The sequence below is a fragment of the Cupressus sempervirens genome, chromosome 9, assembly GCF_028749045.1.
Source record: "Cupressus sempervirens isolate cs-2001-9-10 chromosome 9, ASM2874904v1, whole genome shotgun sequence".
NCBI lineage: Eukaryota > Viridiplantae > Streptophyta > Pinopsida > Cupressales > Cupressaceae > Cupressus > Cupressus sempervirens.
Genome location: NC_143126.1, coordinates 260,239,846 through 260,254,571, shown reverse-complemented (window position 1 = coordinate 260,254,571; position 14,726 = coordinate 260,239,846). Strand labels below are relative to the sequence as shown.

At 35.2% G+C, this 14,726-nt stretch overlaps 1 protein-coding gene across 1 annotated transcript in view; it reads right to left on the bottom strand.

Moving 5' to 3' along the window:
- Positions 1 to 7,069, bottom strand: part of LOC149538442 (protein OVEREXPRESSOR OF CATIONIC PEROXIDASE 3-like) — a 149,856-nt gene extending 142,787 nt beyond the window's left edge. The window contains exon 1 of the mRNA XM_089799774.1: positions 6,728 to 7,069. Within this exon, the coding sequence (XP_089655900.1) occupies positions 6,728 to 6,913 (186 nt within the window). The 5' untranslated portion in view covers positions 6,914 to 7,069. The remainder of the gene's footprint in view (positions 1 to 6,727) is intronic.
- Between the last annotated feature and the right edge of the window lie 7,657 nt (positions 7,070 to 14,726).

Sequence of the window (14,726 nt, the reverse complement as noted above, 5' to 3'; positions counted from 1 at the left end):
AATGAACCAAATGAAGAGCAAGGTTATGTTTTCCCTCCATGAACGATAGTGCTTCGGTGCAAGGAATGAAGGATGTTAATGTGTGTCAACAATCACAAGGGAATTTAGGACTCAAGGTGTATCAAAGGAATCCGAACACACTATCACAACAAATGCAAGCAATGTTCAAAATCATCCTAAAAACTCATCCGAGTGCAGGCGAAATACGAATAGCACTTCTCATGAAGATGGATTGAAGAGGTCAAGTCAGTGTGTGACTAAAAGAGGTAAAGAAAGTTAAAATTGATTCTGACACTAATTGAGCTATTGAAAGTGTCAGAGATTAGAAGAACTCTCCTTAGTGAGTTGGATGATAATGTTATTCAAGGAAATGTTACTCAAAGTACCACAAGTACCACACAATATACACCATACATCCAAAGAGCACCCTATATAATCCAAAATATAAAAGTGGTTCAAAATGTGCACTATGGTGATCAAGGGTCACATAGTTGTATTCAAGATAGACCAACTCCATTTTATGTTGCATATAGTTCCCTTAGTGAAGTACAAAAAGCAACAAAAGATGATAATCTCAACTCAAGATGTTACAAGTAACAAAGAGACTGTTGGAAGTCACAATACACTTAATAACGAAGATTCAACAATTACAGAGCATCTCGAGAATAAGGACCTCAAGCAAGATATAGTGTTTCTATATCAAGGAAAGGATGAGCCAGCCTCATTTCTGCTCTCTTTGAAAATATTTGGGAAGCTCCTACATAATTTTTTGTGGATTCAGGAGTGAGAAGTAATGCAATGCCCTTGAACATGTGCAGGAGGTTAGGTTTGATTCCCAACAATACAAACAAGAAAGTTACCCAACTAGACAAGTCTAAGGTCCCCGTGATTATGGAGTTGAACAATTCATTGATATTTCTGTCGTAGACATTCCAGATGGATACGACATGCTCTTGGGAAGAGATTGGTCAAGAAGATTGAACGGAAACATGGCTACAGATTTCTCACACATGTGGTTACATTGGAGGGTGATAACAAATCAGATCAGAGTAGATAGAACACCAAGATTAAGATTGATGATCACAGCATATGGAGAAAATAATGAAATTTTATTTACTGAAGCAGATCTTGGTCTATATTGGATAAAGGTAGAGGAGGTCTTGATGTTGCATTATTCATCATCAAAAGAAAATAAGACTGCATTTGAAAACTTCAAGAATTTTGCTCTTAAAGGATAAGAACAAGGAATTGGACTAGGAGATCACGCATCTATTCCAAATGTGTTGCCTATATGGTGCAAGAAATAAGAGGTGAAAGAGAAAGTCCACAAAACATTAGGACTCAAAGATTTTCAAGCACTTGAGGATACTTGGTGTGATTCCAAAAATGATCTGCAAAAGGAGGAACAAGATGAAAATGATGAACTTGGGTCACGGCAAGATCTGGTTTTACAAGAAGGATATAGTGATCAATACCAACTTTAGATGATTTATAAAGGTGAAAAATACATGTTCTTCGAGTTAAAAGGCCCTTAATAGAACAAAGAATGCATTAAATTATGCAAGAGGTAATAGAGGATAAACTAAGAGAAGCTCCCATGGAGGTATCGGTTGATACATTGTGCACAAGAGGTGACATGTTCAAGGATATGAGAAGGCTTCAAGGAGAAAAGGAGTTGTCACCAGTGCGACCCTTGAATCTCCAAACAAGAAGTTGATCAAGAGAACCATGTCTTACCACTCCAGTAGGTGATTGATGTAGAACCCCTAGCAAAAGATGAATGAAAATATATTGGTATGATCAATTATTTTTCCTCTATGCAACACAAGTACCTTCTAAACAAGCCCTTAGAAGAAATGTTATTGCCAAGTTTGAACGTCCTCATGTTTTGATTTATGATAGCGATCCTGTGCTTTCTCTTTAACTTCAAACCGGGCAAGTGAAATTGGTAAACATCATCAAAGAACTTTTAAGGAAAATTCCCAAAGAATGGCATGCAAAATTGAAGCTCACTTTTGAGGGAGATGAATTTCTAGCTCAAAACGCCTTTAGGATCACTCCTTATCATCTAGAACATGGGCAAGATGCAAACTTGAGTGATGATATAAACATGGAACAATATATGTGAGAAAGAAAATAAATTCAACAAGGCATGGGGGGAAGAAAATAAGCTCAACAAGATGCGTGAGAAAGCTGATGAATGTAGTATGTTTGACAAATTATGGAAAAGCCCATACCAAGTCACTAACATTTGGGAGATACCATACTTAAGCACAAGGCCCTAACTGGTAAGGTTGCCCATTGCTCATTGATGGGCAACTCCAACATTGTTTCCCACCCTAGGTCTCCCTTCCAAGACCTTGTACACAGTTAGAAACTTAGAAGTAACTTATTGCACTCACTCACCATATCATTCGTGAAGTCAAGTTGGCAAAGTCTTAGTGAACTAGCATATGTTCCTTTGTGATACCAGCATATCACATCATTACAACTGACTGAAAGTCCACAATTAGAAGGAACCCTAGGGCCCGTTTGGATGCAGGGATAGGAATTGAAAATTAGAATACCAAATAGGAACATGAATGGAAATGGAGAATGGGAATGGAAAATGGTAATCCCAATCTTGTTTGGTTCACCTCAAATTTGATTCAAAATATGTTAAACCCAATCCCAATCTCGTTTGGTTTAAATGGTAATCTCAATCTTGTTTTCTTAATAAGGAACTAACAAATAATGTAAATGTCAATGTGTGTGGAGACTACAGATGCGCCAAAGTGATGAGGGGCCTGCATAATAGGCAAATTTATTATTTTGAATGGACTTAAATAAGTGATTTCTGAGTGGCCTTTTCTCAACAATATGACCTGTGTTCCAAGTTGCCAGGTTGTGTCACTTTAGCGACAGGGGTACTGCTTTTCATTGTGAATAATGGGCACCATTTGTTTACATTTTGTGAATAAATTATAAGTGGAGAATTACATCATGTATACGAGGCGTTTTTCCCAAGTGCAGGTGATGAAATTTCAAATACGCTGACATGAGAGCACCATTTCTACAGATTATCACAGGGAAAACATATGTTTGAAGCACCATTATACCATAATAGCGCATCTCTGAAATGTGTGATATGGCTGTGAGTCCAAACAAATAAAAAAAATGCATCCCAGACCAGCATAGAGGGCACATACTTGGTGTTGTGTGAATTGGATAGATCGAACACTGATAGTTTTGCCTCCTCACACACTCAGCAGCACAAACCCTCGTCCAATGTCCACCCACTGAAAATGACGTGTTGTTTACAGAGAAAATATTGCCTTGTAAAATGAGGGCCAAAATGATACAAGTCTTAACCTAACAACGGACTCCAAAAAATTATATAATTTGGGAAAGTATTATTGAGAATAGGAATGGCCTATTCCAATAACAGCTGTTTTTGGGGATGGACATATGCTCATTTTAGGGGCAAAATGGGAATATGTATCCATATTCCCTATTCTAATTTGGCGCACCAAACAGAGAATACCAAAAATATTCCTAATTTCCTATTCCTATTCCAGCAACCAAACGGGCCCTTAAGGTTGTCACGTTTGACCACACAATCTGTGATTCTGTATAATTGTTTAGCATATGAGTGTCCTTACTCAAGAAAGAGTTGGAGATTTGGTTTTTCATCCTAGACTACTAAGTATTTGATTTTACATGTTGTATTGGCATAAAACTCACATTAACATTTCTTGCTCAAAGAATCAACTACTCAGATACAAAGAAATTAGCCAATAAGAAAACAGGAAACCACATGGATCAACAAATGGAATTTGTTTGCAATGAATTCACTGTCAAACATGCCCTTGTGTAAACTGCATGGCCTGATAGTTGAACATTAAAATCTTACTTGTCTTACCTTTCTTAGGAGAATATTGTTTCTAAGTCAAAGGACAATAAATAATACTTATAATATGTTTCCAACCATTCCCTGTCCCTACCCTACAATGTCTCCTTCCCTCCTACCTTGCCACTTTGTCCCTTCCCCCTTCCGTCCCTCTCCCCATTCAAGTTATGACAACTAACTATGGTGATCTTTCAAATTATGTTGAGTGTAGTTCTAAGAAACTAATCAGAATGACAATCTATCATCACAAGAATTTGTCAAACAACAAATGTACTCATCCTATATTAAAAACTTCAGTATCCTGAAATAGAAACTGTTTTGAATATATACAAATTTGCAAGTTACTAGGCCCAGCAAATTTAAACTGTTACAATATCTAACATATGATAACTAAAGTAAGAAAACAGACTACATAATGTATATAGTAGAAAATTGAGATTCAGAAATTATAATGGAAAAACAATTGAAATTAAATGCATGCATTTCAAAATAATGATAACAGGACTAGTGTGATAACAAATTAGGAACTTGATGTTATCACATGCAAACAAATAAACCATAATTATTACTAATATGAAAGGTAAATCAAAACATGAATTTAAGATAGGGTTGAACTAAAATATCTTTCCTACTCCTTGATCAAAAGAGGATGTTCTCATTAATTCTTCATTGTGTAATAAGCAACCCCCAAAAAAAAAAAATCTAAAACAAAGCTACAGTGCAATGCCCTTGAGTTTCTGACCACCTAGTTCCCAAAATGGGCAATGCAAGAGCATGCAGTGATAGGACCACACCCCATTATCTAGATTGGCAGCACGTGAAGTGATATAATCAACTAAGCACACTGGGTGGCAAAGCCAGCCAAGTTCACACTTCTCCAATGGAGTGTTCTTGATGTAAGAAGTTGAAAGGGAACACACTAGGCGGCTGAGCAAGCCACTTCTACACTTATTCAACAGTATGCAACTACACCAAGTAAGATAGACGCACAAAGCAGTAAGCCATCCTTATCTACACTTATTCAGAGGAGGAAACAAAAATGAAAAAACTGGTAGTACTACCATCCAAGGCATTAGAAGATATCAAACACATTACAGAATAGCACTAATTGCTACAGCTACAAATTTATTGTTCTAATGAAAAATACCACTCCAAGATGCAGGCTTATGGGCCAAAAGGCCTACGAATTCTCCTGGGCTTGTTGAGGAAGACAGTCTTAATGTGTCTTATCAAGCACATCATCCTAAGATGGATGAATTGGAGATCCTGCCATGCTCGAGGGCTGGGAGGCAAATGAGTGCTCCAGGGTTTGATCAAGGAGGAGGGTGCATCTCCAAGGCGGACTGAGAGATGAAGCAGACCTGAGATCCTGCCATGTCTGTGGGTTAGGAGGCAATGAGTGCTCTTGGGTTTGAGGACTTTTCATGTACGCCACCCCAAGATGCATGCTTATGGGCTGGGAGATATATGAGAGCCCCTGGACTCGGAGATCTTCTCAAGTATGCCACCATGAGATGGATGGACAAGAATCCATCCATGCTCTTCATACAAGCACAACCATGCTTGAGATTGTGTTCGATAAAATTTCCAACAAATTCCTAATACAGTTGCTATAGGAATATGCCTTGGAAAATTATTAGTGCTATTGATGTATTTCGGTTTAAATATGAATGGTGTTTATATGGATTTTAATGTTATCATAAAATCTTGATATTTAATGTTAATGCTTGTGAATTTAGATATTATCATATATTCTTACTTCTTAATGACTATTCATATTATTGCAAGACCTAAACCAGGATTAACTTAAATTGTGTATTAAATTTGATAATATTTTTATAAAGTTATGTTTGTGAATGAATTACCTCCTTCAACTTCAGCTCAAATTGTTATTCTAGGGAAGAAGTCAGGAAGATCCCAAGACGGGACATTCCACCAACCCTTTACTAGAGTTGTGCAGTTACGTAGGCTGCTAAACTCAAATAGTATGTCAAGGTGTTGTGTAATGGTGGTGAGGCCACTGATAAAGGCATGATCCAAATTCAAATCCACCTTATTACATTACGGTGATCCATAACTTCACCTAAACATAGCAAGGTTGTGATGCGATGAGTATGAGGTAGATTTGAGTAGGACTCAAATTCACAAATCTTATTTAGAATGCAGTTCAAGCTTACGTTTGGGCATGACCAAAGTTCACAAAAACTCGACACAAAATCGCATATCCTACAATTGCAATCTAAGCTTCAGTGTAATCCAGCCCAATATTTGAGTGCAACCCAAGATTTTAAGTCTTAAAAACTTGGCTCGCGCATATGTGTGGCTCATATTCAAGCAAAGCCCAAGTTTTCTAATCTTCAGAATGGGGTCTAAGTTCGAGTTTGACCAAGTCTAAAAATCTTAATAAAGATGCAATTAGCTTATATTCCAGCATGACCTAAGTTTGCAAATCTTAAGCATGTAATCTAAGCTTCGGTTTGAATTAGTTTTAGAAATCATGGTAAGAGTGAAATGTAGTTTTAAGAATCATAGTAAAATAGGGTCTAAGCTTGACGGTGACCCAGTATTACAAACCATAAGAGGAATCCAGTCTCAGACTAAGCTGTGTGTAACCCAAGCTCACAAAGCGCGAGAATACAGACCATAAGATTGTCCCAACACTCCCTCAAAATTTAAGGAAGTGAATTAAGAAAAGATAGAAAACATAATAGTAATGATTTAAGCATCTGTAGTTAGAATAAGAGTTAGGGTTAGGGGATTTAATTTAAGAGCCTGAAAAGACATAAGATGCACTGTGTAAGCACGAAAAAGAAATAGTCAAGATATTATGAAGAGTACCGCAGGCCTTGGGAAAGAACGTTCTTTATTCCTTCTAGAAGATGCAGCAGCTCGAAATTGAAGAGGACCTCTCCTAATTGTGAGAGGAAGAGGCCAACATTTCCATTTACATTGCATGTATTGCACATGCTGTGGATGAATTTGGAGATACGGTACTCTAATTGTCACTGGCAGTGAAGAGGTCATTGGGATGTCTTTGTTCAGAGCATTATGCAATATCAATCAGAGTGTTTTACGAAGAGGAATGTCTGCGAGACGCTAAACTGACGACTGCAGCAGTTTACTCAGAGAAATGAGACTTGCTTTGATAAGATTTGAAGCAGAAATTTTGTAGAGTTGATTAATTACGCTGCTGTAATATGCAAGAGGAAGTAGGATTGTTCAATAATTTTACACTAATTATTGATTTGTGTAAAATAAAAAATAAAAAATAAAATTTGAATTTAAATTAGTTTTCCGGGGATCAAAAATTTGAATTTTAAAAATAGAAGTTCTTAAATTAGAAAAACATAATTTTTTATAAGATGTTTTTCTTTATTAAACAAAGATTGTGTTTTTAGAATAGGCTATATGTCTCTCTAATGAATATTTAACATATTTTTGTCTACTAGTTAATCTCTTAGATGATATGGAACCATTCATTCTTGTAAGATATGAGTCTACAAATTGAATCTTATTATAATAGATGATTGAATTGATGGCTAGCATAGAATATTTCATATTGTAAAAGACAATAAACTAGCAGTTACATTCAGTTACATTTAATGATGAGCTGATAGGAGTGATTTATTTTGTAGAATAATTGATAAAGAGTTGCTTGAGAAGTATTGCATAAAATGACAAGACATATGCATGAGTGTGTGTGTGTGAGAGAGAGAGAGAGACAGAGAGAGAGCGCTAACTATATTGAGATCACATTGTTAGAGTTTATCTTTGTTGTACCCTCTTGTTTACTAGAGTAATAGAGTATGGATTTGGATGACAATAATGCAACCTTTGTTATTATGGACTCTTTACCGAGTACACCTTAAAACTCCACCAATATAACATTATGCATGGAAAAATCACTCAAAATTTTAGATGTAAATTTTAAAAAATTCTACACCATTAAACTCATATTAGGTTGGCTAGTTTTGGCGGCTATTATTATATTGTGGGAATCAACTTACATTACCTCCTTGCTAAGTTTGTATTAATCAAATGAATATGAACGAATTCATATTAATAATTCAACTGTGCATGTAAGAGTCATCAATTAATTAGTTCTCACTAATAATATAAAATTCAATATATTTCGTTTCAAATATTTTCTTTTCCAATAAACCATAAATTGAAGTTAATAAATTATTAAAAATATAAATAACTGTTCAAAAATGTCAACTATTAAATTTAAGTTGAAAAGTCACTTACAATATCACTGCACAAAATTTTGTAAGACCATTATACTCACTGTCACAACTTGTTTTTCATAACTAGAGTAAAATGGGAAAACTAATTGTCGTGTATATTAACTAATTAAATTAGGTAAGTTACAAATATTTGGGGCTTTTCTTCTATATTATTTTGGGTTATGAAGCTGGGAAAGGGAGGACAACGCATGATGGGGGAAAGCGAATGGAAGGAGAGAGTGGTTGGGAAGAGTATTAATGACTTTCAGAATTTCCAAGTTCCTTCTAACCGTATCTTACTTCTAAGTGTAGAAAATGAATGGATGATTCCTCTTAGGTTTGAATATCTCATCAACACAAATGACATAGCTCTAGAAATATATGTATATTCAAAGATTATTTTGCATTTCTTACTATCCTCTTGGTAATGTGTGGTTCCAATTTGAACGAGAAGCTTATTGGGTAGAAGAGATCAACCTGTGAATGAACTGAATTCCAACAAAATATTGTTGAATTAACGTCTTGAGGCATATGACAATTCAAACCAAAGTCTTGATTGTTAGTTGTTCTCACAATCATATTGAGAACTTAAATTATGGCTTTCATTGAAAAGTCTCACACTTAAGTCCCTCAACCATTTGTACAATATTTCTTATGAGGTTATAAGCTTACTCCTAGGGGAGTGTGTGGCTTGAGAGTAATAACCATTACAAGAAACTGTTATGACTATGTAAGAACCCTGTCCTACTAGACAATACCACATCATTAGTGTTGGAAATATAGATGGAGTAACTAAGAGGGGGGGTGAATCAATTACCACAAAAACAAATCCATAGATCCCTTAAATGTCTTAAATAACTAGTTACTACTGTCACTCGATAGCCACATAGAAAAATGTTGTAACTCGGTAGATGTACTGTGTATTAACTTATTACTGATCTTTAAGCATTCACAATTATTAACATGCATGCAAAAAGAAATAACATGAACACAAGAGACATTAGATTTAACATGGAAACCCAATATGGGAAAAACCATCAAGTAACTAGCTACCAATTTTCACTCTTCTGAAGTAAGCCCTATTAGGAGCCAACCCTGTTAAAGGTTACAAAACACACTGTTAGGTGTGACCTTGTTAAAGGATTTAATCACCCTGCCAGGAGTGGCCTTGCAAGAGGACTTTAGAACAATTCAGTAGAACTGTCCACCTTGTTAGAGGATTTACAAAAATGGTTGTTAGACCAACTATGTTAAGAGATTTAAGAATTACTACTACAATGGGTAGAAAGTAACAATATGTGACCTGAATGAGATGCAACTGAACTTTGTTGTTACAGATCTCTACTCTATCTCACTAGATCCTCTCTGATCAAATACAACTTTGCTGCTCCTCAAGGATATCTGATCCTTCTTCAAAATTTGCTCACACTTACACAATTAACTCACTTGCATGCTCGCTCATTCATCCATACATTTGAATTCACAACTTGACCTTTTATTTATACCATAAAAATTATCATGTTGGCTCATTTACAAGTTACATTTACCAATAATCATTACATCAGTCGCCTACAAACATTACATGAAACAATTAAACTTTATTTCCCAGAATAATGAAATCCTTCATTGGTCGACCCTGCTCAGTAAACACTGCTCCAGAAATGATTTTCAGTGTTAACCAAGTGAAGCTCAGTAAACACTACAAATTCTACAAAATCCTTTGGAGATCAAGTGAACTTGGTAGGCACTAACTTTCCTTCGTTGACCTTGTGAGCTTGATAGAAATTGACTTCTGCCACAGAATCCTTCAATGCCTGAGTGAGCTCAGTAGAAACTATCTCCATAGTGTAATATTTATGAACACTTGGTAGACTCTGTAATTCACTTTGCTGACCATCTGAGCTCAGTAGACTCTATCTTTTGCTTTGGTAACCAACTAAGCTTAGTAGACTCTATCTTATAAATGATATGACATTTGTGTAACATCAAAGACAACACACAATTGGACAATTGTATTCAACAATCTCCCTCTTTGGCATTGATGGCAACACAACATGTCATAGCAGAATGAAATTTGAGAACAAGTCTTTTCTGACAAAATGTTTCTCCCTCTTAGATTTCATTCCACAAACTTCTCAAATATAGTAATCTCCCTCTGTGAAGGAATTACATAGCTTCTTTTTCAAACATCAAACTCTTCACAAACAAATTCAAATTTCAGAAAGATATGACAGTATGCTCTCCCTCTTTGACAACACGTGCCAAAGACAACACAAACCAAATGAATAGCAATGTACCTTATGTACTAATTTATATGCAATATTTCCATAACTATGCTACATCAACTAATAGATCTTCAACTTGGTACCTGTTGATGCATCACTAAAACTTCATTTTAGTGAGCTTAAGATAAGGGAATGACCCCTAACTTACCTCTTAGATACAAGAATGCATCCTTAGGTAATGGTTTGGTGAATATGTTAGCAATTTGTTCCTTTGTATGGACATATTCCAATCTGATCTCCTTATCCTACATCAATTCTCTGACAAAGCGATACTTTATTGCAATGTGCTTGGTTTTTGAATGCATCACTAGATTTTTAGATATGTTAATTACACTTGTATTGTCACAAAACATAACAACAAGTTCTTTGATTTCAATCTTCATGCCTTCCAATAATTGTTTGAACCAAACAATATTAGAATAGTTTACTACTGCTGCAACATACTCTACTTCTGCTATGGATTGGGATGTACAATTTTGCTTTTTACTTGTCCAAGAAACCAACCTCTTTCCAAGAAAGAATGCTCCTCCACTTGTACTCTTTCTATCATCAATGTTTCTTGCCCAATCTGCATCAATAAACACTTTCAAATCCATATTACCTCCAAATTTGTACCATAATCCATAATCTTTAGTGCCTTTCAAGTATCTCATGATCCTTTTGATTGTCATCATGTGATTTTCATTTGGTTTTGTTGAAAATCTTGCTACAATACCAATTGCAAGAGCAATATTTGGCCTTGTATGAACTATATGCTGCAACTTTCCAATCATAGATCTATACAGTGTCTGATCTACCTCCTTTGATTCATCATCCTTGGTAAGCTTTAGTCCAATACACATAGGAGTTCCAACTGGTTGATAGTCTTCCATCCCAAACTTTTTGAGTATCTCCTTGATGTATTTAGATTGAGTGATGTAGATGCTATTCTTACTTTTCTAAATTAAAGACCAACAAAGAATTTAATCTCACCAAACATTGACATCTCAAATTCCTTGTTCATTTGTTCTAAAAATTCTTTGCATAGGTCATCATTTCCTATGAACAAAGTATCATCCACAAATATTTCTACCAAAACAATCTTGTTATCTAGTCCTTCCTTGATATAAAAGCTATTGTTATCATTAGTTCTCTAAAAACCAATCTGAATAAGATAGTTATGCAATCTTTCATACCATGCTCTAGGGGCTTGCTGTAGACCATACAATGCTTTGTGTAATTTGCAGACCATGTCCTTCTTGTCTAGATCAACAAAACCTTCAGGTTGTTCAATGTAAACTTCTTCATCTAGAATACCATTAAGAAGTGCAGATTTGACATTCATCTGATAAACCTTTAATCCTTTCTATGTAGCATATGCAAGTAGGGTCCTGACACCTTCCAATCTTGCAACAGGAGAAAAAGTCTCTCCATAGTCTATTCCTTTTTCTTGAGAGTATCCTTTGCATATCAGTCTAGCTTTATTCCTTGACACCTTACCATCTTCATTTAACTTATTTCTGAATACACACTTAGTTCCAATCACATTTTTATATTTAGGCCTAGGTACAAGAGTCCATGTTTTGTTCTTTTCTATTTGCTTTATCTCTTCATTCATACCCTCAATCCAACTTCCATTTTCTAATGCATCTTTGACATTTCTTTGTTCAAAATCAACAAGTAAACAAGTACCTTTTAGCTTACTTCTTGTCATAGTACCTTCAGATTTGTCTTCAATGATCTGATATAGTGCATGATGTCTCCTTACATACTTGGCTAATACAGGTTCCTTGCCTTTTGAACAAATTGCACTGTCATCCTCTTGCACTTCAACTTCAGGTTCTGGTTGTTATGTCTATTGCTCGGGTCTTTTAGACTCGGTAGGCATTGGCTCAATAGCATCAGAATGTGACTCTGGATCCTATAGCTTGGTTTGAACTTCCTGCAACTCGATTACTGAAGACTCATGAGTAGAAGATTCCTTATAGATAAATGTATTTGGCACTGTATCAAGTTCAATGAAAACAAATCTCCTATAATCTTCTAGTTCCTTTTTGCTTACTTCTTTAGTCCTTTATGCAAACTCATCAACTTTCACATGTGCACTTTCTATGACTTTTTGAGTAGACAAATTCAAACATATATATGTTTTATTCTTGCAAGAATACCCCAAAAATATTCCTTCATCACCTTTCACATCAAATTTACCTTTTCTAGATTCTTTCAAAATGTAACATTTGCTTCCAAATACTTTTAGGTAACTTACATTAGGTTTATAGCCATACCATAACTCATAAGGAGTTTTGAATGAGTTCTTCTTCAACTGTACTCGGTTCAAGGTATGAATTGTAGTGTTGATAGCTTCCTTCCAGTATTTGATAGCAATGTTCTTTTCAATCATTAAAGTTCTTGCATTGTCCATGATAGATCTGTTCCTCCTTTTAGCTATTCCATTTTTCTCGCAAGTTCTAGGGGCTAATACCTATCTTTTGATTCCCCTTTCAATGCAAAAGTTATTGAATTCGTGGGAGATGAATTCACTACCTCTGTCTAACCTCAAGCATTTTAGTCTTTTCCCTGTTTCCTTCTCTACTTTGGCCAAATACCACTTGAACTTCTCAAATGCTTATGATTTCTCTCTTAGATACATGATAGTCATCATTCTAGAGTAATCATCAACAAAAAGAATGAAGAACTTTTCTCCAGTATAGCTTTCGATTCCAATAGGTCCACACAAATTAGTATGCACAATTTCTAAAACTTCTTCAGACTAATAGTTCTTACTTTTAAAGCTAGTCTTTCCCATCTTACCAATCTGACAATTCTTGCATAGACCAATCTCAGGTTTCTTTATACTAGGAACACTTCTTACTTTCCTGAATTTTTTTATTTTTACCAAGTTATCAAAATTCACATGACATAACTTTCTATGCCATGACCAACTTTCTTCAATTTGAGCAATAAAACATGAACATTCACCAAGTTCAAGATAGAACAAGTTACCTTTTGTTTGTATGCCTAATCCAATTAGCTTTCCTTTGTTATCCAACAATCTTGCTTTTCCATGCATGAATTCCACTTTGAATCCATTATTGATTAGTTGTGCTATACTCAAAAGATTGTGTTTTAGTCCTTCAACCCAATAGGCATTATCACATAAAAGATCTTTGGTTAGTGAGATTCTTTCTCTTCCTTTTATGCAACAAGGTTCATTATTACCAAACCTTACACTACCACCATCATAGGCTTCAAAATGTTCAAACTTTGTTTTATCACCAGTCATATGAAGAGAGCAACCATTGTCTATGATCCATGTATCATTTTTGCTCACATGAGAGATAAGTGCCATTTTATCTTCCTCATCATTATCAAATTCATCTTTCATAGAAACATAAACAATTTCATCTTCACTATCATCAAAATCATTAGAATCCTTAGCCATAAAACATGTTTTCTTACCTTTGTTCTTAAATGATTTGAAGTCTTTCCTGCCATTGCACTTGTGACCTTTCTTCTTATCCTTATTTTGCTTATTTGGGCACCTAGCAGCAATATGACCAATTTCTTCATGAAAAATAGATTAGAAGAACCTTACCTTTGTATTTTCCTCTACCTCTAGAATATTTCCTTGCTAGTATAGCTTTAACCACCTCAAGATCACTATCAGAACTCTATTCTAATTCTTCTTCACTTTCTGACTGAGAATCCTTTATCTTCTTGCCTTTTTATTTGAGTGAAATCTTGGCTTCAAATGCTAATTCAATGTTCTTGGAAGTTGGAATATAGTTATCATAGTTATCTAGCTCAAATGTAGTCAATCGTCCTACTATGGCCTCTAAATTTATCTTATGATTTGCTTCACATCTTGTTTCTTGAATTGAAGAAACTCTAATTGCATAAATGGGAAGTAATGTTCTAAGAACTTTACTTACAACTGTTTCCTCCTCAATATCTCCTCCAGAAGCTTTGATTGCACTGACAACTACTTTGACTCTTTCAACATGTTTGGCGATGGTTTCATCCTCTCTCATCCTCATTTGATCAAATTGTCCTCTTAGACTTTCTACTTTGGCTCTTCTCACATTGTCATCACCTCTATAGATATCTTTTAGCTTGTTCCACATTTCAAAGGTAGTTTTGTAGTCCTTGACATCATCAAATTCTTCATAGCTTAGGGCAGATGCAATGTCTATCATCATGGTGTTATGAGTCTTCTTCTCAGTAATGTCATTAGTAGATAATGTTCCAAAAGGAGTTACATATGCTTGATCAAGATATTTCAATCTTGTATCTCCAATGGAAGTTAGATGGAGTCTCATGAGACCTTGCCATGCTAAAAAGTTATCC